General features: G+C 50.0%; 2 protein-coding genes across 7 annotated transcripts in view; one reads left to right on the forward strand and one right to left on the reverse strand.

Moving 5' to 3' along the window:
* Positions 1-6,000, reverse strand: part of EIF3L (eukaryotic translation initiation factor 3 subunit L) — a 46,815-nt gene extending 40,815 nt beyond the window's left edge. For both annotated transcript variants that reach the window (XM_077949697.1, XM_077949696.1), the window contains exon 1: positions 5,480-6,000. The gene's annotated coding sequence lies outside the window, so the exon portion shown is untranslated. The remainder of the gene's footprint in view (positions 1-5,479) is intronic.
* On the forward strand, positions 66-24,313 carry ANKRD54 (ankyrin repeat domain 54). 5 transcript variants are annotated; one of them, XM_077949750.1, is made up of 8 exons: positions 66-1,177; positions 9,781-9,828; positions 17,623-17,721; positions 21,102-21,173; positions 21,958-22,005; positions 22,084-22,208; positions 22,420-22,527; positions 23,156-24,313. In XM_077949750.1, the coding sequence occupies exons 1-8, from the start codon at positions 1,045-1,047 to the stop codon at positions 23,228-23,230; spliced, it is 708 nt and encodes a 235-aa protein (XP_077805876.1). In that variant the 5' UTR covers positions 66-1,044; the 3' UTR covers positions 23,231-24,313. The 5 variants fall into 5 exon arrangements, with proteins under 5 accessions (XP_077805876.1, XP_077805878.1, XP_015005783.1 ...); XM_077949752.1 differs by having other exon boundaries at positions 78-647; positions 17,628-17,721; XM_015150297.3 differs by lacking the exon at positions 66-1,177 and adding an exon at positions 5,689-6,127.
* The last annotated feature ends 2,783 nt before the right edge of the window (positions 24,314-27,096 follow it).

Below are 27,096 nucleotides of genomic sequence, written 5' to 3' on the forward strand. Positions count from 1 at the left end.
GGCCCGCGCCTGCGTCCTGAGGCCGGAAGTTCGGCCCCCCTAGGGCCTGCCGGGAAACCGGAAGCCTTTCCGAGGCCGCTGGCCATCTGAGACAGCCATATCAAGAAGGAAGAGGTTCCGGGCTCGGTGGCTCACGCCTGTAATCTCAGCACTTTGGGAGGTCGAGGCGGGCGGATCACCTGAGGCTGAGGTCGGGGGTTCGAGACCAGCCTGACCAATGTGGAGAAACCCCGTCTCTACTAAAAATACATAATTAGCCGGGCGTGGTGGCGCATGCCTGTAATCCCACCTACTCGGGAGGCTGAAGTAGGAGAGTTGCTTGAACCCGGGAGGCGGAGGTTGCGGTGAGCCGAGATCGCGCCATTGCACTCCAGCCTGGGCAACAGGAGCGAAAACTCCGTCTAAAAATAATAATAAGAGGGTTACAAGTAGCCTGAATTTTCTTTTCTTCAAATAGAGGCTTCTCAAAGAAGGTGAATCTGTGATACTAGTGTAGATTCAGATATAAAGACACGTATTTGGGGTAAAGGAGGGGCAAAGTTACAGAAACCAGAAAGAATGCCACACAAAAGATGGCCGGCTTCTCGCGTGAAGGGAGATTCGGATACGGGGACCTGATGGATTTAGTTGTAAGCGGTTTGCCTGCAGTGAGTAAATTATTAAAACGTTCGGACTTAACAAGACTAAACTTACTGGGGATAAAAGTTGAGATTTGGCCGGGCGCGATGGCTCATGACTGTAATCTCAACACTTTGGGAGGCTGAGGCGGGTGGATCACCTGAGGTCAGGAGTTCGAGACCAGCCTGGCCAAAATGTCGTAAACCCCATCTCTAGTAAAAATACAAAAATTAGCCGAGAGTGGTAGCGTCCGCCTGTAATCCCAGCTATCCAGGAGGCTGAAGCAGGAGAATCGGTGGAACCCGAGAGGCAGAGACTGTAATGAGCCAAGATCGTGCCACTGCACTCCAGCCTGGGCGACACAGCAAGACTCAGTCTTAAAAAAAAAAAAAAAAATTGAGATTTGGTCCTATGCAGTAAGAGGGCATGGAAAACAGGAGCCACCCAACTTTGGACATTAAAGTTGGAGTAGGCAAAGACGAGGCCAGCTGTGTCGCGAAGCCTGGGACAGGGGCAGCTCTTGAGTACACCGGGTTCGAGTCTGGGGGAAACCGTCAAAGTAGAGATGGGGTTATAAAACAAACCAATAAAAACCAGTGTATGAGTCAAGGAGGGACCTTAGTTCCACCACTGATTTCTTGTGTGACCAGGACTCTCTGGGTCCCTTTGTCACGCTGCCCTCCTCGCTTTTCCCACTGAGGCACACTCCACCTCTGGGATTTTGCACTCACTGTTATCCAAGTCTAGAATCGAATGCAGCGGTGCCCCCACTCCCATTCCCTTCCCCATTGGATATCTGCGTGGCATCTTTAGGTGTCTGCTCTGATGCCATTCACTCGACCTCCTATTTAGAATTGCAATGCCCGGCCCCAACTCCCTATGCTGCGTTATTGCTTTCTGTTTCTTCCTTGCGCTGTCACCAGAGGTGATACAAATTTGGAAATAATGGAGCTTAAGCTTTACAGACCTTCGATTTGGTTCAGGACCCTCCCTGAACCAAGGAAGAATCCCAGTCTCATGTCCTCATGGTCCTTTGCTTTTGTAAAATTTGTGAAATATTTTTATTGCGGAAACCACCTTTGCAAACATTATAACAGTGAGAAAATAATGACAGTGAAAGAGATCTGATCTAACCAACCCTCATCTTCCATTTAATCTCCAGACTGCCCTTAATCATTCCTGGCTCAAACCAAGCTAACTTTGGGAGACATTTAGTTTCTAGTTTTTTTGTTTGTTTGTTTTTTGTTTTGAGACAGAGTCTGGCTTTGTCGTCCAGGCTGAAGTGCAGTGGCCACATCTTAGCTCACTGCAAGCTCCACCTCCTGGGTTCAGGCCATTCTCCTGCCTCAGCCTCCCAAGGAGCTGGGACTACAGGCACCCGCCACCACGCCCGGCTAATTTTTTTTTGTATTTTTAGTAGAGCTGGGGTTTCACCGTATTCGCCAGGATGGTCTTGATCTCCTGACCTCATGATCCACCCATCTCAGCCTCCCAAAGTGCTGGGATTACAGGCATGAGCCACCGCGCCCAGCCAGTTTCTAGTTTAAATGATAACAACCAGTGGCTGGGCGCCGTGGCTCACGCCTGTAATCCCAGCACTTTGGGAGGCCGAGGCGGGCGGATCACGAGGTCAAGAGTTTGAGACCAGCCTGACCAATATAGTGAAACCTCGCCTCTACTAAAAAAAAAAAAATACAAAAATTAGCTGGGCCTAGTGGCACGCGCCTGTAATCCCAGCTATTTGGGAGGCTGGGGCAGGAGAATCGCTTGATCCCGGGAGGTGGAGGTTGTAGTGAGCCGAGATCACACCACTGCATTCCAGCCTGGGCAACACGGCGAGACTCCGTCTCAAAAAATAAATACATACATAAAATAAATAAATGATAATAACCTTTCTCCAAGACCTGGTACCGTGGCTCACACCTGTAATCCCAGCACTTTGGGAGGCCAAGGCAGATGGATCACCTGAGGTCGGGAGTTTGAGACCAGCCTGGCCAACATAGTGAAATCTCATCTCTACTAAAAATACAAAATTAGCTGGGCATGGTGGCATATGCCTGTAGTCCCAGCTATGGGCTGAGGCAGGAGAATCACTTGAACCCAGGAGGTGGAGGTTCTAGTGAGCTGAGGTCGCACCACTGCACTCCAGCCTGGGCAACAAGAGCAAAACTCCGCCTCAAAAGAAAAAAAAAAGAAAAGAAAAGAAAGGAAAAAAAGAAAAGAAATTACCTGAAATCTTATAGCCCATATATGACAGGAATTTGATACAGGTTGCTCCAATTTGACAACAATTCTCAAAATGTTCATGACATTTGAGAAGGAGTTGTGAAGTCAGAAGATTTTCTTTTTTTTTTTGAGACGGAGTCTTGCTTTGTCACCCAGGCAGACTGGAGTGCAGTGGCGCGATCTTGGCTCACTGCAAGCTCCACCTCCCGGGTTTGCACCATTCTCCTGCCTCAGCCTCCCGAGTAGCTGGGACTACAGGCGCCCGCCACCACACCCAGCTAATTTTTTTTTTTTTTTTTTTTTTTAAAGTAGAGATGGGGTTTCATGGTGTTAGCCAGGATGGTCTCAATCTCCTGACCTTGTGATCCACCTGCCTCGGCCTCCCAAAGTGCTGGGATTATAGGCGTGAGCCACCGTGCCTGGCCATTCAGAAGATTTTCACTGGGCCGAATGTGGTGGCTCATGCCAGCACTTTAGGAGGCCAAGGTGGGAGGAGCACTTGAGCTCAGGAGTTCAAGATCAGCCTGGGCAATATAGTAAGACCCCATCTTAAAAAAAAAAATTGGGGCCTAGGCACTGTGGCTCACGCCTGTAATCTCGGCATTTTGGGGTGCAGAGGCAGGAGGAGCCCTCGAGGCAAGGAGTTCAAGACTAGCCTGAACAACAAAGGGAGACTATGTCGGCAAAAAAATAAAAAAAAAAAATTAGCCAGGCATGGTGATACACGTCTGTGGTCCCAGCTACTCAGGAGGCTGAGGTGGGGAGGAAAGCTCGAGTGCAGTGAGCTGTGATCACACCACTGCACTCCAGCCTTAGTGACAGTGAGAGATCCTGTCTCAGCACTTTATCCATTACGGGGCAGACGAGGAGAGTACAAATAAACATAGCATTTTTCTCCATATAGTACAATGATAAACCTCACAATGGCGACCTGCAAACACTGAAAATTCTGGAAGTGCTTTTCCAATTGTAAGAGATTTTTTTCTTTTTTTTTTTTTTTTTTTTTTGAGACGGAGTCTCGCTCTGTAGCCCGGGCTGGAGTGCAGTGGCCGGATCTCAGCTCACTGCAAGCTCCGCCTCCCGGGTTTACGCCATTCTCCGGCCTCAGCCTCCCGAGTAGCTGGGACTACAGGCGCCCACCACCTCGCCCGGCTAGTTTTTTGTATTTTTTAGTAGAGACGGGGTTTCACGGTGTTAGCCAGGATGGTCTCGATCTCCTGACCTCGTGATCCGCCCGTCTCGGCCTCCCAAAGTGCTGGGATTACAGGCTTGAGCCACCGCGCCCGGCCTCTTTTTTTCTTTTTTTGAGATGGACTCTCGCTCTGTCACCCAGGCTGGACTGCCATGGCACAATCTCAGCTCACCGCAACCTCTGCTTCCCAGGTTAAAACGACTCTCCTGTCTCAGTCTCCTGAGTAGCTGGGATTACAGGTATGCGCCACCACACCCGGCTAATTTTTGTATTTTTAGTAGAAACGGGGTTTCATCATGTTGTCCAGGCTTGTCTTGAACTCCTGACCTTGTGATCTGCCCATCTTGGCCTCCCAAAGTGCTGGGATTACAGGTGTGACCCACCATGCCCGGCTGAAAGATTACATTTTAACTGGGTTGAGTGAGAGGGTTTATATATGGCAAAAACTTTTGCCTGGACACAAGACTTGGTCCCATGAGAGCTGGGCAACAGTGAATGAGTCTCTTCTCTCTGCTTTTCAACTCATCTATAAAATAGGGACAGTCCTTCTTGTCTACTTTTTAGAAGTGTTTGTGGGGTACGGGATTGTGAGAAGTTTTACGAAAAGGTGCACCCATGAAATGTTGCTTGAGGAACACTTATTTGTTTCCTGGTCTCCTCCCATTGGACTGTGAGCATCTCAGGGGCATCAAGTCTGATCCTGTGTCCAGGACCTGGCAGTCAACTGGCTCAGTGACTGGCTGTCGAACTAAACTATTGCTCTAATGTAATCACTTTGTATTGCAAATCTTTGTAAATCAGCTATCTACGTCGGGGTTACCTAGAGAACTCTGACTAAAGGAAATCCATTGCATTTAGACACTATGACTCACAGTGTGTAGTGATATCTCCAAATTTCAACACATTTTCCCTTTCCCACGTACATTATGCATTTGTGGGAAGTTCTTTTTTTCTTTTTCTTTCTTTTTTTTTTTGCGTTCATTGATTTACAACATCTATATCTATCTACATGAATAGCGTGGCTTCTTCATTTTCCTTTGTGAGTGCCTGCAAATCATCTTAATCTGATTGGCTAAGGTATCTGCTTGTTCTTTCGTTAGACCGGGAAATGGAGAGGAAAAAGAAAAAAAGAGACCGGGCGCGGTGGCTCACGCCTGTAATCCCAGCACTTTGGGAGACCGAGGTGGGCGGATCTCGAGATCAAGAGATCGAGACCATCCTGGCCAATATAGTGAAACCCCATCTCTACTAAAAATAAAAAAATTAGCTAAGCGTGATGGCGCGCGCCTGTAGTCCCAGCTACTCGGGAGGCTGAGGCAGGAGAATCGCTTGAACCCAGGAGGCGGACGTTGCAGTGAGCCAAGATCGCCAACCTGGCGACAGAGTGAGACTCCAAAAAAAGAAAAAAAGTGTCTGAAATGCCATTTTATGGGCTCCGGTAGCGACGTAGCGCGAAAGCCAAAGTCACTTTAAGTTTATGATTGGTTATTATGTCTGTCAGTCACGTTGCCGGAAATCCTGTCCAATTATCCTGCTTATACTGTGCCCTCCCTTTCCGATTGGTTTTGGGAGGGGTTTAAGCTGGAAGGGTCGTCATTGGTTCGCCGCTACGGCTCGGCCTGAGCCCACCCCGGCTCGGTTGCCGTGGTTTCAGGCCCGGCCAGCCCGCCCGCTAGCTGACAGCGCGACTCAGATAGGAGGGAAGTAGGTCCGTTGGTCGATCGGGAACGAGGCTCCGGCGGCCAGGCCCGCGCGGAGCCGTTGCCATGGCAGCCGCCGCCGGGGACGCGGACGACGAGCGGCGCTCGGGCCACTCGAGCTCGGAGGGCGAGTGCGCGGTGGCGCCGGAGCCGCTGACGGGCGCTGAGGGCCTCTTCTCTTTCGCCGACTTCGGGTCTGCGCTGGGCGGCGGCGCGGGCCTCTCGAGCCGAGCGTCCGGCGGGGCCCAGTCGCCGCTGCGCTACCTGCATGTCCTGTGGCAGCAGGATGCGGAGCCGCGCGACGAGCTGCGCTGCAAGATCCCCGCCGGCCGACTGAGGCGCGCCGCCAGGCCCCACCGGCGGCTCGGGCCCACGGGCAAGGAGGTGCACGGTGAGCTGCGCGAGCGGCGCGGGGGCCCGGGGCGGAGCAACCCGGATGAGGGGCGGGGCTTTGGAGGACGGCTGGCGGCGCTTTGGTCGCCCCCGACCCTCAGTCGCGGTCCCCCGACGTCTGCGCTGAGGGCCACACTGACCCTTGAGTCTCCTTTCAGTAATGACGGTGATGATGGTTTTTAAAAAAGTCTTCCTGCTCTGAGACAGTCACCCCAGACTTCTCTCACTGGGGAATTTCTGAATGGAAACTTCCCATGACTCGGAACACTTATTGGTGGATAATAAAATGAGGCACTGGAGAACACTTTTATTATCAGGGAGAGGGGAGGCCAGAACCTGCAGCCAAGTCGTATCAGCTTGTTTAAATGCACGGACTTGGACTCCTTTACCACGTTAAGACCTTAGGGCAAATGATAGACCCTTTAAACTTTAGTTTACTTTTTAAATTTTTTTATTTTTTATTTTATTTATTATGATTATTATTATTATATTTTTTGAGACGGAGTCTCTCTCTGTTGCCCAGGCTGGAGTGCAGTGGCGTGATCTCGGTTCACTGCAACCTCCGCCCCCCGGGTTCAAGCGATTCTCCTGCCTCAGCCTCCCCAGTAGCTGGGGTTACAGGTGCCCGCTACCACCCCTGGTTAATTTTTGTAATTTTAGTAGAGATGGGGTTTCGCCATGTTGGCCAGGCTAGTCTCGAACTCCTGACCTCAGGTGATCCACCTGCCTCGGCCTCCCAAAGTACTGGCATAACAGGCATGAGCCATTGGCCTGGCCTCAGCCTTAGTTTTCTCATTTGTAAAATGGGTTGAGTTAAGTAAGGTAATGGACGTTTAGTTGTTATGCTGCTTTTGTTGTGCCCCAAACATGCTGATACATGATCATTTGTCCTCACAAGAACTCTTTGAGATATAGGAATTCTTCCCATTTTACTGAAGAGGAAACTGAGGCTCAGAGAAATTGTCTTATTCCAGGTCACATAACAAGTGGCTGTTGCTGATATTAGAATCTGGGTCAGCCCAACTCAAACTCCTGCTCTGGTATATCTACCATATTGTCTTCTATATTACATGGGTGACACCGAAACCCAGGCACTGAGAGATTAAGAATGGGGACTTTCGGGATTTCTTCCAGGACTGGCTATGACTAGCCATATTTTCGTCATGTTGCAAAGATTAAGAATTTGGAAGTGTTGTATAGACTGTACAGTGCTGTATGAAAGCAAGGAATTGTTATGTATCTGAATTGCAATTTTTGACCATATCTCCAATGACAAAAACATTGCTTTCCATTAGCCATTGGAGGGGGAAAAACTTTCTGCTTAGGAAATACCAAATTTAGGCAAATCATTTGGGAACGACCTGCTTTGAAGGAGAATATAAGATGATCTGTGTGACCAGCTCACAAAGAGCTTCCATGTAAATAATTTACAATAACTCAGGGCTGGCAGAACAACTCAGCCTTGTTGTGCAGATGATAGACCTGAGGCCCAGCGGGGTTAACTAGCTTGCTCAAGGTCACCCTGCGACTACAAGTGATAGAGAGGAAATCTGGTTCCAAAAAAAGTCTTGGAGGATTTGCAGGAGCATGTGGCCTTTGTACTAGCTCCGCCTCATTTCAAGTTCCTCCTTGTTCCCAGGGCACTGTCTTTCTTTTCTTGTTTGAAGACAGAGTGTCACTTTACCACCCAGGCTGCTGTGCAAGTGGTGCAATCTTGGCTTACTGCCTCAGCCTCCCAAGTAGCTGGGACTACAGGCCCACGCCACCACACCCAGCTAGTTTTTGTATTTTTAGTAGAGAGAGGGTTTTACCATGTTAGATAGATTTAAGTTAGAACTTAACCTAAGATTTAGAAATATGTTTTCTTTCTTTTTTTTTTTTTTTTTTTTTTTTTGAGACGGAGTCTTGCTCTGTTGCCCAGGCTGGACTGCAGTGGCCGGATCTCAGCTCACTGCAAGCTCCGCCTCCCGGGTTTACGCCATTCTCCTGCCTCAGCCTCCCGAGTAGCTGGGACTACAGGCGCCCGCCACCTCGCCCGGCTAGATTTTTGTATTTTTTAGTAGAGACGGGGTTTCACCGTGTTAGCCAGGATGGTCTCGATCTCCTGACCTCGTGATCTGCCCGTCTCGGCCTCCCAAAGTGCTGGGATTACAGGCTTGAGCCACCGCGCCCGGCTTTTTTTTTTTTTGAGATCGAGCGTTGCTCTGCCACCCAGGCTGGAGTGCCGTGGGGTGATTTTGGGCTCAAGTGATTCTTGTGTCTCAGCCTCCTAAGTAGCTGGGATTACAGGCATGCACCACCACACCTGCCTACTCTTTGTATTTTTATTTTATTTATTTATTTATTTTTATTTTATTTTACTTATTTATGTATTTATTTATTTATTTTGAGACGGAGTCTCATCTGTCGCCCAGGCTGGAGTGCAGTGGCGCAATCTTGGCTCACTGCAACCTCTGGCTCTCAGGTTCAAGCGATTCTCCTGCCTTAGCCTCCCGAGTAGTTGGGATAACAGGCATGCACCACCATGCCTGGCTAATTTTTGTATTTTTAGTAGAGACAGGATTTCACCTTACTGGCCAGGCTGGTCTCAAACTCCTGACCTCGTGATCCACCCACCTTGGCCTCTCAAACTGTTGGGATTACAAGCGTGAGCCACTGCACTCGGCCTTTTTTTTTTTTCCCTTTTTTTTTTTTTTTTTTTTTTTTTTGGTGACAGTCTCACTCTGTTGCCCAAGCTGGAGTACAGTGGCACAATCTTGGCTCACTGCAACCTCTGCCTCCTGGGCTTAAGCGATTCTCCTGCCTGAGCCTCCCAAGTAGCTGGGATTATAGGTGTGCACCCCCATGCCCAACTAATTTTTTGTATTTTGCTATAGACAAGGTTTCACCATGTTGCCTAGGGTGGTTTCAAACTCTAGAGCACGGGCAACCTGCCCGCCTCAGCTTTCCAACGTTCTGGGATTACAGGCATGAGTCACCACGTCTGGCTATTTTTGTATTTTTAGTAGAGATGGGGTTTCACCTATTGGCTGGGCTGGTCTTGAACTCCTAGCCTCAAGTGATCTACCTGCCTTGGCCTCCCAAAGTACTGGGATTATAGGCATGAACCACTGTGCCCGGCCATCATAGCTTTTTTTTTTTTTTTTTTTTCTCCCTGAGACAGAGTCTCGCTTTGTCTCGCAGTGACGTAATCTCAGCTCACTGTGGCCTCCACCTTCTGGCTTCAACCCATTCTCCTACCTCAGCCTCCTAAGTAGCTGGTATTACAGGCGCACACCACCACACCTGGCTAGATGGCTATTTTTTTGTTTTTGTTTTTGTTTTCTAAGACAGAGTATCACTCTGTCACCCAGGCTGGAGTGCAGTGGCACGATTTTGGCTTACTGCAACCTCCACATTCTGGGTTCAAGCGATTCTCCTGCCTCAGCCTCCAGAGTAGCTGGGATTACAGGCATGCGCCACCACACTCGGCTAATTTTCTTGTAGTTTTAGTAGAGACGGGCTTTCACCATGTTGTCCAGGCTGGTTTTGAACTCCTGGCCTCAAGTGATTTGCCTGCCTCGGCCTCCCAAAGTGCTAGGATTACAAGCGTGAGTCATCACGCCCAGCCAATGACTGTTTTTTTAAACTAGCATGTTACTCTCTTTACAGCTCTGAAGAGACTGAGGGACTCAGCCAATGCCAACGATGTGGAAACAGGTGAGTGTGCACAGTGGGTTCAACTACAGGGACCCATGGGCTGGTTGGGGAAGGAAAAGGCCAGGTAATCAGTATATGGGAAGGCAGTCTACAAGCTCACCCCCTTGGAGCAGGCTCACGTATTTATTGTCTGACTGTGCAGTCATCTTGCTGAAGGTAAGTCTAGCTTAGACACTTACTTTCCCCATGCTCCCCTGTCACTTTGAACTTCCTGATGTCATAGCATTTACCACCCTGTGGAATCCTTGATGGTGGAGACCACGTATACTTTTGTATCCCTGGCAGCCAGCACAGTCCTCTGCAAAGAGTAGGCACTCACTTTGGAACTTCTGGTTAATGGGAGTGAATACTCAACTTAGCTGCCACAGCCAGGTGAGGTGGCTCATGCCTGTAATCCCAGCACTTTGGGAGGGTAAGGCAGGAGGATCACTTGAGCTCAGGAGTTCGAGACCAGCCCGGACAACATAGGGAGACCCCGTCTCTACAAAAAGTAAATGTTGGCCGGGCGTGGTGGCTCACACCTGTAATCCCAGCACTTTGGGAGGCCGAAACGGGCAGATCACGAGGTCAGGAGATCGAGACCATCCTGGCTAACATGGTGTAACCCCGTCTCTACTAAAAATACAAAAAATTCGCTGGGCATGGTGGCGGGCGCCTGTAGTCCCAGCTACTTGGAAGCCTGAGGCAGGAGAATGGTGTGAACCTGGGAGGCAGAGCTTGCAGTAAGTTAACATTGCGCCACTGCACTCCAGCCTGGGCGACAGAGCGAGACTGTGTCTCAAAAAAAAAAAGTAAATGTTAAAAAAAAAAATTAGCCAGATGTGGTAACTTGCTCCTGTAGTCCCAGCTACTTAGGAGGCTGAAGTGGGAAGATTGCTTGCGTCTGGGAGTTTGAGACTTCAGTGAGCTACGATTTTGCCACTGCACTCCAATCTGGACGACAGAGTGAGACCCTGTCTCAGACCAAAAAAAACAAACAAAAAATCCCCAAAACATTAGCTGCCAGGTGATCATCTACACGGAGCCACCACCTTCAGCTGCTCAGTGAGACCTTGTGGTAGTTACAGGTCAGATGGTTCTCAACTTGTTTAGTTACATGAGCATCTGAAAGGCATGGCGGGGCTCCTAGAAGGACACCACGCTGTCTGGTTTTTGTTGTTCTCCAGTGTTCACTAGTCAATAGTATCAAAGGTACAAGGACACTTTATACAGTAAGAAACTTAATTTTATCCACTGACTTAAAATTCTTTCTGTGAATCAGGAAAAAGTGGTATATTTGTCTTCTATGGCTGTTTTAACAAATAACCACAAACTTAGTGGCCTAAAAACCACAAATTTATTATCATACAGTTTTGTGGGTCAAAAGTCCAACATAAGCCTCACCAGGCTGACACAGAGATGACGGCAGGACTGCATTGCCTTCTGGAGGCTCTAAGGGAGAATCTGTCTCCTGCCTTTTCCAGATTCTACTGGCTGTCCACATTCCTTATGGCTGGCCTCTTCCTCCATCTTCAAAGCCAGGAACAGTGGGCTGAGTCCTTCTCACTTTGACCTGTCGCTGGTTCTAGTAGCAGGGACAAGTTCTCTGATTTTAAGAGTTTGTGGTTGGGCACAGTGACTCATGTCTGTAATCCCAGCATGATGGGACCCGAAGCAGGAGGATTGCTTGAGACCAGGAGTTCAAGACCAGCTTGGGCAAAATAGTGAGACCCTGTCTCCACAAAAAAAAAAATTTTTTTTTTTTTTTTGAGATGGAGTCTTGCTCTGTTGACCAGGCTGGAGTGCAATGGTATGATCTTGGCTCACTGCAACTTCCACATCCAGGTTCAAGCAATTCTCCTGTCTCAGCCTCCTGAGTAGCTGGGACTACAGGCGTGTACCACCAGGTCTGACTAATTTTTGTATTTTTAATAGAGACGGGGTTTCACCATATTGGCCAGGCTGGTCTTGAACTCCTGACCTCATGATCTGCCCGCTTTGACCTCCCAAAGTGTTGGGGTTACAGGCGTGAGCCACAGTGCCCAGCCTATAAAAAATTTTAAAATTAGCCAGGTATGGTGGCACATACCTGTGGTTCCAGCTACTCGGGTGTCTGAGGTGGGAGGATAGCTTGAGCCTGGGAAGTCAAGGCTATAGTGAGCTCTGTTTGTACCACTGTATGAACAAGCCTGGGCAGCAGAGCGAGACTGTCAAAAAAAAAAAAAAAACCTCATAATTAGATTGGAATAATCCAGGATAAGCTCCTCATCTCAAGGTCCTTAGCCTTGGTTAAATCTACAAAGTCGTTTTTGCCATGTAAGTTAACATATGCACAAATTCAGGGACTAGGGTGTGGACATCTTTGGGAGCCATTATTCTGCTTATCTCAAGTGGAATCATTCTGTTTTGGTGGCAGGATGCTGTGATCAGCAGCTGAAGTGTGAGCATTGGTTGAGGGCCATGGGTTAGGAGAGCCCACTTAGACCAGATGTGGAGAGGGGATTGTTTAGTGCAGGGAGCTGAGGTGTTGCACCACAGGTTTTGAGCTGGTTTTCTTGCTCCTGGTGTAGCAATAGTCAGCAGGCTCGGATGCTGGAGAGTTTTTCAGCTTTCTTCACTTCAGTCTCTTTTTCCATGAACTATAATATGTTGCAGTATTTAAGCAGCAACCCAGATTGCTTTTCAAGAAAACGTAATAAGCATTCTTTTTTTTTAATATGTCTAATGTGTAACCAGAGAATATTTTAATTATACTCGTATTTCCACAGAAAGTCTAGTTTGTCTTGAATCAGGTGGTTTTATTATTTTGATAGCAATGCTGTAATTTTTCTTTTTTTTTTCTTTTTTTTTTTTTTTTGAGACGGAGTCTCGCTCTGTCGCCCAGGCTGGAGTGCAGTGGCGCGATCTCGGCTCACTGCAAGCTCCGCCTCCCGGGTTCACGCCATTCTCCTGCCTCAGCCTCCCGAGTAGCTGGGACTACAGGCGCCCACAACCGCGCCCGGCTAATTTTTTGTATTTTTAGTAGAGACGGGGTTTCACCGTGGTCTCGATCTCCTGACCTTGTGATCCACCCGCCTCGGCCTCCCAAAGTGCTGGGATTACAGGCGTGAGTCACCGCGCCCGGCCTGTAATTTTTCATTCAGAGCGTCTTAGATTGACAGGTCCCTGCAGGACTCTGATGATGAAACACTGTAGGATTAGCATCTTTGCTCTTCACTTTGATGGTTAGCATTTTGTGTTCCCTCTGTGAATGTTTGTTTGGTTTTTGTATAGTTTATTTTATTTTATTTTATTTTGAGATGGAGTCTCCCTCTGTCGCCCAGGCTGGAGTGCAGTGGCACGATCTCTGTTCACTGCAAGCTCTGCCTCTCAAGTTCATGCCATTCTCCTGCCTCAGTCTCCTGAGTAACTGGGACTACAGGTGCCTGCCACCATGCCCAGCTAATTTTTTGTATTTTTAGTAGAGACAGGTTTTCACTGTGTTAGCCAGGATGGTCTTGATTTCCTGACCTCGTGATCACACCTGTAATCCCAGCACTTTGGGAGGCTGAGGCAGAAGGATGACTTCAGTCTAGGAGTTCGAGACTACGCTGTGCACCGTATAGAGATTTTATCTCTACAGGGCCAGGTGCGGTGGCTCACACCTGGAATCCCAGAACTTTGGGAGGCCAAGGCGGGTGGATCATGAGGTCAGGAGTTCGAGATCAGCCTGGCCAATATGGTGAAACTCCGTCTCTACTAAAAATACAAAAAAAATTAGCTGGGTGTAGTGGTACATGCCTGTAGTCCCAGCTACTTGGGAGGCTGAGGCAGAAGAATCATTGAACCCGGGAGGGGGAGGTTGCAATGAGCCGAGATCGCACCACTGCACTCCAGCCTGGGCAACAGAGCGAGACTCTTGTCTCAAAAGAAAAAAACAAGATATTTTATCGCTACAAAAAATAAAAAAAATTAGCCAGGCATGATGATGTGCACCTGTAGTTCCAGCTACTTAGGCTGAGATGGGAGGATTGCTTGAGCACAGAAGGTCAAGGCTGCAGTGAGCTGTGATCGTGCCATTGCATTCCAGCCAGGGTGACACAGCATGACCCTGTTTTAAAAAGTAAAAATAACAAAATAACAAAAACATTAAAAAAAAAAAAGTGTTGTGGAAATTAGAGAAATATATAAGAAAAACATCGATGTCCGCAAAGGAACTAATCTGTTAATATTTTGCTGAATATCCTTCAAGGCTTTTTTTCCTATACACTGGAATTTTCTTTATGGGCTAACTTGCAAACTGCTATATACACATGTTGTAGCCTGCATAATTTTTTGTGTATTACAAACATTTTTTCGGGCCAGGTGCGGTGGCTTACACTTGTAATCCCAGCACTTTGGGAGGCTGAAGTGAGCGGATCACCTGAGGTCAGGAGTTCAAGACCAGCCTGACCAATACGGTGAAACCCCATCTCTACTAAAAATACGAAAATTAGCTGGGCATGGTGGCAGGCGCCTGTAATCCCAGCTACTTGGGAGGCTGAGACATGAGAATTGCTTGAATCTGGGAGGCAGAGGTTGCAATGAGCCGAGACCCACCACTGCCCTCCAGCCTGGGCAACAGAGCGAGACTTCATCTCAAAAAACAAATAAATATTTTTTATAGTCTTTGTAACCTTTTTTTTGGTAGAGATGAGGTCTCACTATGTTGTCCAGGCTGGTCTTGAACTCCTAGGCTCAAGTGATTCACCCACCTCGGCCTCCCAAAATGCTGGGATTACCCGTGTTGTTGTTGTTGTTGTTTTGTTTTGTTTTGTTTTTGTTTGTTTTGAGATGGAGTTTCGCTCTTATTGCCCAGGCTGGAGTACAATGGGGTGATCTCAGCTCACTGCAACCTCTGCCTCCCAGGTTCAAGCGATTCTCCTGCCTCAGCCTCCCAAGTAGCTGGGATTACAGGCATGTACCACCACACCCAGCTAATTTTGTATTTTTGGTAGAGAAGGAGGTTTCTCCATGTTGATCAGGCTGGTCTTGACCTCCCAACCTCAGGTGGTCTGCCCGCCTCGGCCTCCCAAAGTGCTGGGATTACAAGCGTGAACCACCGTGCCCAGCCCCGTGGTTTTTTGTTTTGTTTTGAGATGGGGTCTGGCTCTGTCACCCAAGATAGAGTGCAGTGGTGCGATCTTGGCTCACTGCAGCCTGTGCCTCCCTGGCTCAAGCGATTCTACTGCCTCAGTCTCCCCAGTAGCTGGGATTACAGGTTCCACCACCACGCCTGGCTAATGTTTGTACTTTTAGTAGAAACGGGGTTTTGCCATGTTGCCAAGGCTGGTCTCGAACTCCTGACCCAAGGTGATAGACCCATCTCAGCCTCCCAAAGTGCTGGGATTACAAGCATGAGCCACCGTGCCCAGACTCTCATCAGCTTTTTCTTGCCATTTTTATTCATTTATTCAGCCAGTCTGCATCATTAGTGAAACATATTACTTGTATGACACTATGTTTGACACCAAGGTTATAAAGATAAAACAAGGCCAGGCACGGTGGCTCACGCCTGTAATCCCAGCACTTTGGAAGGCCGAGTCAGGCGGATCATGAGGTTAGGAGATCGAGACCATCCTGGCTAACACGGTGAAACCCTGTCTGTACTAAAAATACAAAAAATTAGCCGGGCGTGGTGGCAGGCACCTGTAGTCCCAGCTACTTGGGAGGCTGAGGCAGGAGAATGGCGTGAACCTGGGAGGCGGAGCTTGCAGTGAGCCGAGATCGCACCACTGCACTCCAGCCTGGGTGACAGAGCAAGACCCCGTCTCAAAAAAAAAAAAGATAAAACAAGAAATATACAGTATAGGCCTGGCACAGTGACGCTTGCCTGTATTCCCAGCATTTTGGGAGGCTGAGGCGGGCAGATCTCTTAAGGTCAGGAGGTCCAGACCAGCTTGGCCAATGTGGTGAAAACCTGTCTTTACTAAAAACACAAAAATCAGCTGGACATGGTGGCATGTGCCTGTATTCACAGCTACTTAGGAGGCTGAGGCAGAAGAATCACTAGAACCTGGGAGGTGGAGGGTGCAGTGAGCCGAAATCGTGTCGCTGCAGTCCAGCCTGGGCAACAAAATGAGACTCCACCTCAAAACAAAAAGTACAGTATAGTTGGAGAGGAAGGATGTAATGTGATATTATTTCCAAAAACACGTACACACACACAAAAGTAAAGTTAGTGTTTAATTGAAGAGGTGTAAATTTTGGAGCCAGAAAAACATGGGTTTATATTCCAGCTTTGCCTCCTGTTATCTGGGTTAATGTAACTTACATCCTTTGTAATGTCTTTGACCCGAGGTGTCCTGGTCTGTAAAATGCACTTGACACCATGCTGGGTCATTGAGGGGTTCAGCATTCAGGTACCTAATGCCTGACTGGTGCTCATTGTATGGTAACAATTCCCCTAAAATAGCACAAGATGTTAATAGTAGAGGAAGAGGATGAACAGGTCACTAAGTGGGTATGGAAGTGGGAGGGGCTGACTCAGCTTGAGGAGACAGCTGGATTCCTGGAGAGGAAGCTGTCGGGACTTCATCTGAAAGGACTCAAGTCCTTGAGAGGTTTACTGGGTGAAAGAGACTAAAACATCTGCTCTAAAATGGCATTTGGCAGCAATTTTCTCCATTTTAGCTGGACATGTACATTAGTACATAATGCGTCACATTTATAGTGCCTCCCTACTTTTCAAAGAAGGAATTTCATATCCATTATTTTCATCACAGCAGCTCTGGAAATTAGCAGGGCAGATATTTCCATTTGCTGGTGAACTGGGACCCACATCCAGGCCTTTGTACTCCCAAGTCAGTCTTTCCACTGCCCCATGCTGTTGGCAATGTACTCCTTTTTCATCCTTTTTGCCTCTATATAATTTCAAATGACCAGTCTTTAAGCTCAGAGGTTCATTTTTCTGCTTGTTCAAGTCTGCTGTTGAAGCTATTATATGTTTTATTTCATCCATTGACTTCTTTAGCTACAGGATTTCTGTTTATTTGCTTTTTTTCTTTCTTTCTTTTTTTTTTTTTGAGACAGGATCTTACTCTGTCACCGAGGCTAGAGTGCAGTGGCACATTCTCGGCTTACTACAACCTCCTCCTCCTAGGTTCAAGCGATTCTCCTGCCTCAGCTACCCAAGTAGCTGGGATTACAGGCGCCTGCCATTATGTCCGGCCAATTTTTGGATTTTTTCAGTAGGGACAGGGTTTTACCATGTTGGCCAGGCTGATCTTGAACTCCTGACCTCAGGTGATCCACCTGCGTCAGCCTCCCAAAGTGCTGGGATTACAGGCATGAGCCATTGCGCCCAGCCTGTGGATACTTTTACTCAGAGTTATCTCCATGAGATTCACCCATGAATACTACCTGTATCAGTAGAGTCTTCCTTCAGCATCCTCGGAGGATTGCTGCCTGCTGGGAACAAAGCATAGGCCAATAGCTTGGGCAGCTGTTTGCAGCCAGAATGGATGTGTATCCAAGCTGAGGTCAAGGGAGGGGGGCCACTCTCTATGCTAGGGATTCTTGTGACTCTAAAATTTCTGATCCTGAGGGCCTAGAACCTCCTATGTATCACTAGGCATGTAGTTTGAGCACACAGAATCCATGGCCCTCAGTTATGCCCTCAGATGAACAAGTCGCTTGTTCCCATGGGACCAGCATCCAGGAACGGCTGCTTTCCTATGCATTGTCGATGTCTTGTCTAGAGGTACCCCCTGAGCCTCCCTCTCCATCCCTCGAGTCTGCAGCTTAGCTAACATCGCCGCTTTCTCCCCCTTTCTCCCTCTGTCTTGGTGGTGTCAGTGCAGCAGCTGCTGGAAGATGGCGCGGATCCCTGTGCAGCTGATGACAAGGGCCGCACAGCTCTACACTTTGCCTCCTGCAATGGCAATGACCAGATTGGTGAGTCCTAGGGAGGGAGGAGGGAGTGGGGCTGGGCAAGTAGTATCTCTGCACAGGCCTTCGGGGAGATGCTGCTGCTGTCTGCACAGCCTTGGGATGCTCAGTTGTCCTGGATATAAGGAAGACTTGGCACTGCAGTGCCCTGCCCTTCTCCCTCCATTAGCCTGTGGAACTGGCACTGCTAGACTGGGGCAGGGTAAACCTGGGGGAGATAATATGTTGACTGAGGGTGAAGGGATGTCTCCAACTAAGAGACTACTGGAGAGTCCAGGGCCCAGGCCTTTAAGACATTCAGGTAACATTTACTCAGTGCCAACCACAGCAGCAGGACAGCTTTTCTTGTCTTTTTTTTTTTTTTTTGAGACGGAGTCTGGCTCCGTCACCCAGGCTGGAGTGCAGTGGCACGATCTCGGCTCACTGCAAGCTCCGCCTCCCGGGTTCACGCCATTCTCCTGCCTCAGCCTCCCGAGTAGCTGGGACTACAGGCGCCCACAACCGCGCCCGGCTAATTTTTTGTATTTTTAGTAGAGACGGGGTTTCACCGTGGTCTCGATCTCCTGACCTTGTGATCCACCCGCCTCGGCCTCCCAAAGTGCTGGGATTACAGGCGTGAGCCACCGCGCCCGGCCCCATTCTACTGTTGATAGACATTTGTGTTGTTTCCAGGTTTTAGCTTTATGAGTAGAGCATTGTGAACATTCTTGCATATGTGATTTGTGGCTGTAAGCACTCATGTATCCTCCATAAACCTAGGAATGGCATTGTTGGGTCACTAGGTTACACATGTAGTTAGCTTTGGTAGGTGCTACTAAACCTTTTCCCAAAGGGGATGTACTGACACACTCCCACTCCCCACCAGCAGTGTAAGAGAGTTCCACCTTTCCCCATGTCCCTGCCAGTGCTTGCTGTTGTCTCTCTTTAATCTTAGCCCTTTTGGTGTCTCATAGTGGTTTAATTTGCATTTCTCTGATGGCCAATAATGTTGAGTGCCTCTTCATGTGTTTATTGGCTTTTTTTTTTTTTTTTTTCGAGATGGAGTCTTGCCTGTCGCCCATGCTGGAGTGCAGTGGCGTGATCCCAGCTCACTGCAACCTCCACCTCCCGGGTTCGAGTAATTCTCCTGCCTCAGCCTCCCGTGTAGCTGGGACTACAGGCACGCATCACCACACCCAGTAAATTTTTTTATTTTTAGTAGAGACGGGGTTTCACCATGTTGGCCAGGCTGGTCACAAACTCCTGACCTCAGGAGATCTGCCTGTCTCGGCCTCCCAAAGTACTGGGATTACAGGCGTGAGCCACCACGCCCAGTCCATTTGTTTTTTTTCTAACTTTAAGTTCTAAGATGCATGTGCAGAACATGCAGGTTTGTTACATAGATATACATGTGCCATGGTGGTTTGCTGCACCCATCAACCTGTCATCTAGGTTTTAAGCCCCTCATGCATTAGGTATTTGTCCTAATGCTCTCCCTCCCCTTGGCCCTCACCCCCTGACAGGCCCCAGTATGTGATGTTCCCCTCCCTGTGTCCAATTATTGACCATTTTTACATCCTCTTTTATGAATTATATGTTCAAATCTTCTGTCCATTTTTTTAAAAACAAGGTTTCTGTCTTTTTTTGAGACAAAGTCTCACTCTGTCATCCAGGCTTACGTGCAGTGGCATGATCACTGCCCACTGCAGCCTCAATCTCCTAGGCTCAAACAATCCTCCAGCCTCAGCCTCCCAAGTAGCTGGGATTACAGGTGCACACCACCATGCCCAGCTAATTTTTTTTTTTTTTTTTTTTCTGGAGATGGAGTCTCTCTCTGTTGCCCAGGCTGGAATGCAGTGGTGCTATCTTGGCTCACTGCAAGCTCTGCCTCCCGGGTTCACGCCATTCTTCTGCCTCAGCCTCCCGAGTAGCTGGGACTACAGGCGCCTGCCACCACACCCGGCTAATTTTTTGTATTTTGTTTAGTAGAGACGGGGTTTCAGCGTGTTAGCCAGGATGATCTTGATCTCCTGACCTTGTGATCCGCCCACCTTGGCCTCCCAAAGTGCTGCGATTACAGGTGTGAGCCACTGTGCCCGGCCCCTACTTTTATTTATTTATTTATTTATTTGAGACAGAGTCTCACTCTGTTGCCCAGGCTAGAGGGCAGTGGTGCAATCTCGGCTCACTGCAAGCTCTGCTTCCCAGGTTCAAGCTATTTTCCCACCTCAGCCTCCTGAGTAGCTGGGATTACAGGTGCACGCTACCATACTCGGCTAATTTTTTATTTTTAGTAGAGACGGGATTTCCCCATGTTGGCCAGGCTGGTCTCGAACTCCTGACCTCAGATGACCCGGCTGCCTTGGCCTCCCGAAGTTCTGGGATTACAGGCATGAGCCACCATGCCCGGCCATGTTCTTAATTTTAATGAATCCAATTTATGAATATTTCTTTTCTTTTTTTTTTTTTGAGACAGGGTCTGGCTCTGTTGCCTAGGCTGGAGTGCATGGCACATCTTGGCTGACTGCAACCTCCGCCTCCTGGGCTCAAGCCGCCCTCCCACCTCAACCTTCCAAGTAGCTGGCACTACAGGTCTGTCACCACTATGCCCAGCTAATTTTTGTATTTTTAGTATAGAGAAAGGGTTTCTCCATGTATCCCAGGCTGGTCTTGAACTTCTGAGCTCAAATGATCCACCTGCCTCAGCATTCCAAAGTGCTGGGATTACAAGCCTGAGCTCCCATGCCTGGCCTTTTCTTTCTTATGGTTAGTATTTTTGTGACCTATTTAAGAAATCTTTGCCTGCCCAAGATGTTCATGTTCTTCCAGAAGCCTGACTGTTTTAGCTTTCACACTTAGGTCTATGGTCCCTTTTGAATTAGTTTGTGTATACGGTGTGAGGCTCAGCCTGACCTCCCTGTATGATGTCTGGGAGCCAAGCTACCTGCCTATGCATCCCTCTGGGTATTGGCAGACCCTGATGGTAATACAGCCACCCCTGAGGTGACCCCAAGAGTGCCAGGAGGGAGAGGTTATCCATGGAGCTCAGCATCGTTTATTGACTTAATTCCCCCCATGGTGCTTGGCTGTGGGAGAAGCAGAAAATGCCCTGGAGAGCCTTCACCAGTAGCAGCTGCTATTGGAAGAACTTTACTTAACCCTTCAAGTCTCATTCCTACACCTGCATAGGCCAAGAGGCCCTCCCCAAATCCTCAGTTCCTGGTTCTCAAGGCCTTGCACATGAACTCTGGTAAGTGAGTGAGTGAGTGAATGAATGAAGTAACATAGCCATCCATGCTTGCATTCCGTGTCCCCTACTCTGAGCCAGTCTCTCTAGCGAGGTTAGGGGTTCAGGGTCCAGGCAATGGAAGCCTCTGACAGCTCCTCTTGGGTTTGCCTGTCTCCAGTGCAGCTGCTCCTAGACCACGGTGCTGATCCTAACCAGCGAGATGGGCTGGGGAACACGCCACTGCACCTGGGTAAGCATGTCAGAAGTCACTAAGACCACTCATTTGCAGCAAAGAAAGGCTCTTTAGATGAAGAGCCTGGGGCCCTGCATGCTCCCAGCAGTATCTGTGAGTGTCAGGGAAGATCCTAGGCCTGCACTCCCGGAGCTGCCCTCCCCAGCAGCCTGTGTCCCGTGGGTCATTTAGCAGTTGGCTGTGCCCTCGACAGAGCCAATTTAGCAACCTAGGCTAGCCCAGCAGCACTCAGCACTGTGACTCACAGTGAGGCAGATCCCATCTCCAGGCCTCAGTTTCCTCTGCTGTACAGGGAGGGAGTTGAACTTGGCTGCCGAGTCCTACCCAGCTGTTGCCTTGGTGATACCTTCTCAGTAGGCATAACTTGGCACAGGCATCTGGGAGACACAGCCCTGCTCCCTCCAGTGGCCACACAGAGCCAGGCTCTGGTGGTCCTGGATTCTTTTTTTTTTTTTTTTTTTTGAGACGGAGTCTTGCTCTGTCGCCCAGGCTGGAGTGCAGTGGCCGGATCTCAGCTCACTGCAAGCTCCGCCTCCCAGGTTCATGCAATTCTCCTGCCTCAGCCTCCCGAGTAGCTGGGACTATAGGCGCCCGCCACCTCGCCCGGCTAGTTTTTTGTATTTTTTAGTAGACATGGGGTTTCACCGTGTTAGCCAGGATGGTCTCAATCTCCTGACCTCGTGATCCGCCCGTCTTGGCCTCCCAAAGTGCTGGGATTACAGGCTTGAGCCACTGCGCCCAGCCAGTCCTGGATTCTTAAGTCTCTGTTCTTCTTCCTCAGCGGCCTGTACCAACCACGTCCCTGTCATCACCACACTGCTACGAGGAGGTATGTGGTTTCTTCCCCTCTCTGTCCTCTCTCTCCCCCACTCACCTCCAGAATGCTCACCTTAGCTGGTACCTGCAGGGGCCCGTGTGGATGCCCTGGACCGAGCTGGCCGCACACCCCTGCACCTGGCCAAGTCGAAGCTGAACATCCTGCAGGAGGGCCATGCCCAGTGCCTGGAGGCTGTGCGGCTGGAGGTGAAGCAGGTGAGTACCCCTCCTGTGTGGAGCCCACGGCACCACAGCAGCACTGGACAGATGCTGCCCTAACCACAGACACACCTGCCTCTGGCCCCAGGGCTCCTGGGTGTTCACACTGACCCCAGTTGGCGCCTGCTCCACTGTGCTTTCTGGAAGCAGCATCAGCCTCTCTGCCTCCCTGGGAACCCAGGCAGCTCAGCTCACCCTCTTGTTCCAGATCATCCATATGCTGAGGGAGTATCTGGAGCGTCTAGGGCAACATGAGCAGCGAGAACGCCTGGACGACCTCTGCACCCGTCTGCAGATGACCAGTACCAAAGAGCAGGTGAGCTGCAGCCGCAGGCCCAGACCCAGGGCCTGGCAGGAACCTCAGGGCCAGTCCACCCTGCTCCGATGCCACCAGACACTCATATGAGAAAGAGGCTGTGAGCTGGGACCAGCTGCAGAGGCTAACACCTATAATCCCAACACTGTGGGAGGCTGAAGTGGGAGGATCACTTGAGGCCAGGAGTTCAAGGCTGCAGTGAGCTGTGATTGCCACTGAACTCCAGCCTGAGTGACAAAGCAAGGCCCTATCAGAACATGTGGAAAAAGGCAAAAATTATAAAAACAAACAAGCAACAACAACAACAAAAACAGAACAAGGCCCTGTCTCCAAAAAAAAAAGTGGGGGAAAGAGACTGTGATTGTGGGGTTGCAGGCTTCAAAGCCTTCGTTCACTTCCTTTGAAGTTGCCAGTGGCTAGTATGTGTTCATGGCACTGCCCTCTAGGACAGCCCTAGGCCACCTGGTGTCAAAGATTAACCCTTGGTCAGCTGCTGCATAGTCAGAAGCCACCACACACCCTGGGAGGAGAGACCGTGCCTGTGTTCTGTGCCTGTGGGATTGTGGAAGAGACCCGGGAGCCTGGCACACCCCATGTCCCATAACAGAGCCTCTGTCCCGTCCTGCAGGTGGATGAGGTGACTGACCTCCTGGCCAGCTTCACCTCCCTCAGTCTGCAGATGCAGAGCATGGAGAAGAGGTAGCAAGAGAGGCTCCCTGCCTTCCTGTCACTGCCCCACCCTGCCCCACTGCTGTCTCAGTACCAAGAAAAAGCCCAGCAGCATCTGGGACTTGGAGCTGCACATGTCTGGTGAGGACCTTGCCCTCACCCACAGATGCCATGGGGCAGAGATGCTCTTTCCACGGCCTCAGAGCCACTCCCAGCCACAGTCTCCAGCATCTCTGTGGACAGGGATCACAGCTCCCAGCTTCTTCCAGTTCCTGCAGCACCAGACCAGCCTCTGCAGCTGCACTTCAGCTCCGCAGACCTGCACTGTCCCAGCAGACCTCACTTGCCCCATGGCCTTCATGGCGCCTTCCAGGCCTCAAACCCTTCTCTGCGTTCCATCCTGGCCACAGGCTTGTTGCAGTCAGCAGGTGTGGGCTTAGGCGGGTACCCTGTGGCCATGGGGACTGCGTGGGGCCCTTAGTTGGTTCTGTGCCTCTCACCAGCACTTAGACACGTCACCAGACTTTCAAGGAGATACTGCAGTGAGTTTCTCTGGTTGGAAGGGGAGGGATGGTGAGTCCTAGACCTTAAAAATACAAGGTTAAGAGGGATCCCAAAGCAAAAAATCCCAACCCTTTTCCTCCCAGTCATTGAAACACCAAAACTATTATACCGGAGGGTGTAATGGTTTTGCAGTCTGGTTGTGGTAGGCCAGTAGTGGCCCCCCAAGATACCTATGTCCTAATCCCAGGAACCTGTCAAAATTACCTTATATGGCCAAAGGGGCTTTGCAGATGTAATGAAGTTAAGGATCTTTGGTCGGGAAGATTGTCCCGGCTTGTCCAGGCAGGCTTGATGTCCTCATCTGGGTCCATATAAGAGCAGAGCAGGTGACGGGAGAGCAGGTGGGAGGTGTAGTGATGGAGCAGGAAACTGGAGTTGAGGGCAGCTCAAGCCGCGGAGTCCAGGCCACCTCAGAGCCAGGAAACACATTCTCCCACAGAGCCCTGCAAGGCCCCAGCCCTGCTCCCACCTGGACTGGCTCAGTGAGGCTGATTTTAGAATTCTGGCTGATTTTAGAACTCTTAAGGGAATAAATTTGTGTTGTTTTAAGTCACTAAGTGTGTGGTAATTTATTGCAGCAGCAACCAGAAACTAGTATTGTAATGAAGCCCCAAAACTCACCTTGAGGTTTTCAGTCCTGTCAGCCATCCCCCCGCAGCCCGCCGGAGGAGCACCAGTCCTTCGCTGTGGGCCATGGACAGGCAGAAGGAAGCGTGCCCTCATGGCAGAGGCCTGCTCAGGGGAAATCCAGGAGAAGGCACTGCTGGGCCTGCCCCTGCGCCAAGGCTGCTGATGGCGACTTTCTCCAGGTGATCAGTCTGTGTCCCGCCTGGCTCTGCCCTACTCTCCCCTTCACCAAGGTGGAATCCTTGGCTGCCTTTCACAGGAGGGGAGTGTGTTCCCAATCCCAGATCTGCTCAGGTATGGCTCAGATCTGCAGTGAACTTATAGAACCAGGCCCTGGAGGAAAAAAGGGTCTGTCTGTGGGTATGAGATGGAGGGTAGGCCTGTCCCCAGGACCCTGTGAGAGGGAAGCCCAGTGCCCCACCAGGTTGGCAGGGCTGGGGAAGGGAAAGTGTCATGGCCCCAAGCCTGAAGAGAGGTGGCAGAGGGGGCTGTAGGGAGCGGCCGTGGAACTCAGGCCGCTGCCTGAGGGAGGTAAGGGAGAACTGCACCCCAGTCACATGGGTGGCAGAGGTGCGGTTCTGGGGTGGCTTTTCACTCACTTCCTGCCATGTTACTCTGATCCCCTCCAGGTGAGCCTGCCCACTCTCTGGGCCCAGGGTTGCCGTTGTACCCAAACACAGCTCCCTATGGCCATCGTCCCAGGAGTGGGGCAGAGCAGGGAGGAGTCCAGGACAGAGAGGCAGGGGCAGGAGGGAGCGGGCCTCAAACTCCAGGAAGGGGGCTTTCTCATGGGTCCTGCTTGCTGGGCCTCTCCTCTCTCACCCCGGGCTGATCACCTGGGAAGCCTAGGCAGGCTGCTTGGTATTTGCAGAGCTGAGAGCTGGGGCATGCTGGGACTGTGAAGTGGCCCTGAGATGACCCACAGTCCTCAGCTGGGAAGCAAGGCTTGTGTCTCCTGCAGCATCCTCCATCCCTGGAGCCATGGATCCAGGAGAACTGGCCCTGGCGGAGGTGAAGAGTATATTGTTGACTCCCTTCCTGGCCACGTAGACAGTGAACCAAAGGCTTGACCGAGGTGGCTTATAGGTCAGTCATCAAACACTTGCCAGACAGCCATGTAGACAGCCAATCTAATCTGCCTCACCCCATTTCCAGCCAGGATATTTCCTGTAACCCCAATTGTGTCTGAAGAGCCAGCCAGATAAAGTCGGCCCCAGACACTGGAGTGAGTCAGAAAACACCCAAGTGGTCCCTGAGCTGGCCGGACTGGGCAGGATAGAGAGCTCAGTAGTCCCTGAGCTGGCCATGGGCCAGGGCAGGATAGAGAGCTCAGCTGAGGTTGTCCTTGCAGGGATGAGTTCTGCTGGTTGCTGGCTGCTCTGGGAATTACTGAAGAGTCAGGGAGGTGGGGAGGAAGGCTTAGGAGATGGCAGGAAGAAGAAACTCACATTTGTTGATTTCACCTTGTGGGTTAAGATCCTTTGCCTTATAGTTCGCGTTTCTTTCACGTTAGAAATATTGAGCCGCAGGTTAGAAATACTGGGCCGGGCGTGGTGGCTCATGCCTGTAATCCTAACACTTTGGGCGGCCAATGCGGGTGAATCACCTGAGGTCAGGAGTTCGACACCAGCCTGGCCAACATGGCGAAACCCCATCTCTACCAAAAATACAAAAATTAGCCAGACGTGGTGGTGTGTGCCTGTAATCCCAGCTACTCGGGAAGCTGAGGCCGGAGAATTGCTTGAATCCAGGAGGCGGAGGTTGCAGTGAGCCGAGATAGAGCTGCTTCACTCCAGCCTGGGCAAAAGAGTGAGACATAAATAAATAAATACAAGTAAAGAAAGAAGTATTGACTTATTGACATAGTGCTTGCTATGTGCTAAGCAGTGTTCTAGGTGGGAGGACAGCAGGGAACGAAAGGACAAACTCCCTGCCCTTGCCCACTTGGCAAACAGTGGGAAGCGCTTGGAGAGAAATACAGATCGTCACAACCATCCTGTAAGATATGTGGCCTCAGCCAGGCGCAGTAGCTCAGTAATCCCAGCACTTTGGGAGGCCAAGGCAGGTGGATCACTTGAGTCCAGGAGTTTGAGACCAGCCTGGCCAATATGGTGAAACCCTGTCTCTACTAAAAATACAAAAATTAGCTGGCTATGATGGCAGGTGCATGTTATCCCAGCTACTTGGGAAGCTGAGACAGGAAAATCGCTTAAACCTGGGAGGCGGAGGTTGCAGTGAACTGAGATCAGGCCACTGTACTCCAGCCTGGGTGACAGAGCCAGACTATCTCAAAAAAAAAAAAAAAAGTGACTTTGTTGCTGCCTTTTGTAGGTGAGGAAACAGGGTCACCCAGCCAAGCGGCTGGAGCTGGAACCTGGATCTACCCCCAAAGTTCATGCTGTTTCTACCATTCCCGAAATTTAGAACCTTCTCCCAACTAGTTTCCTAAAACAGAGGGCAACATCTCTTGAGCCCCTACTATGTGCTAGCAGGGACTTTATTCAAGCCCTTTGATTTAGTGTTTGGAAGAAAGTGTTAGGTAGCCCGTGTTATTTATTGCTCTCCTTTCCTATCTTAGAGATGCAGGAAATTGAGGCTGAGAGAAAGAAAGTAACTTGCTTGAGGCCACGCAGCTGGTGAGTGGGGCCCAGCCCAGGTCTAGCATCCTCTTTGCCAGGTTTCCAAAGTCCAATGTCCCCAGTGCTCCTG

The sequence above is a fragment of the Macaca mulatta genome, chromosome 10 (assembly GCF_049350105.2).
Source record: "Macaca mulatta isolate MMU2019108-1 chromosome 10, T2T-MMU8v2.0, whole genome shotgun sequence".
NCBI lineage: Eukaryota > Metazoa > Chordata > Mammalia > Primates > Cercopithecidae > Macaca > Macaca mulatta.

What these genes read in the sequence shown, in the direction of transcription:
- ANKRD54 (XM_015150297.3), top strand. Translation starts at nt 5,803, where the DNA reads ATGGCAGCCGCCGCCGGGGACGCGGACGACGAGCGGCGCTCGGGCCAC. An exon ending in CACGGGCAAGGAGGTGCACG is followed by an intron (nt 6,128 to 9,780) that starts GTGAGCTGCGCG and finishes CTCTCTTTACAG; the next exon opens with CTCTGAAGAGACTGAGGGAC. An exon ending in GAACACGCCACTGCACCTGG is followed by an intron (nt 21,174 to 21,957) that starts GTAAGCATGTCA and finishes CTTCTTCCTCAG; the next exon opens with CGGCCTGTACCAACCACGTC.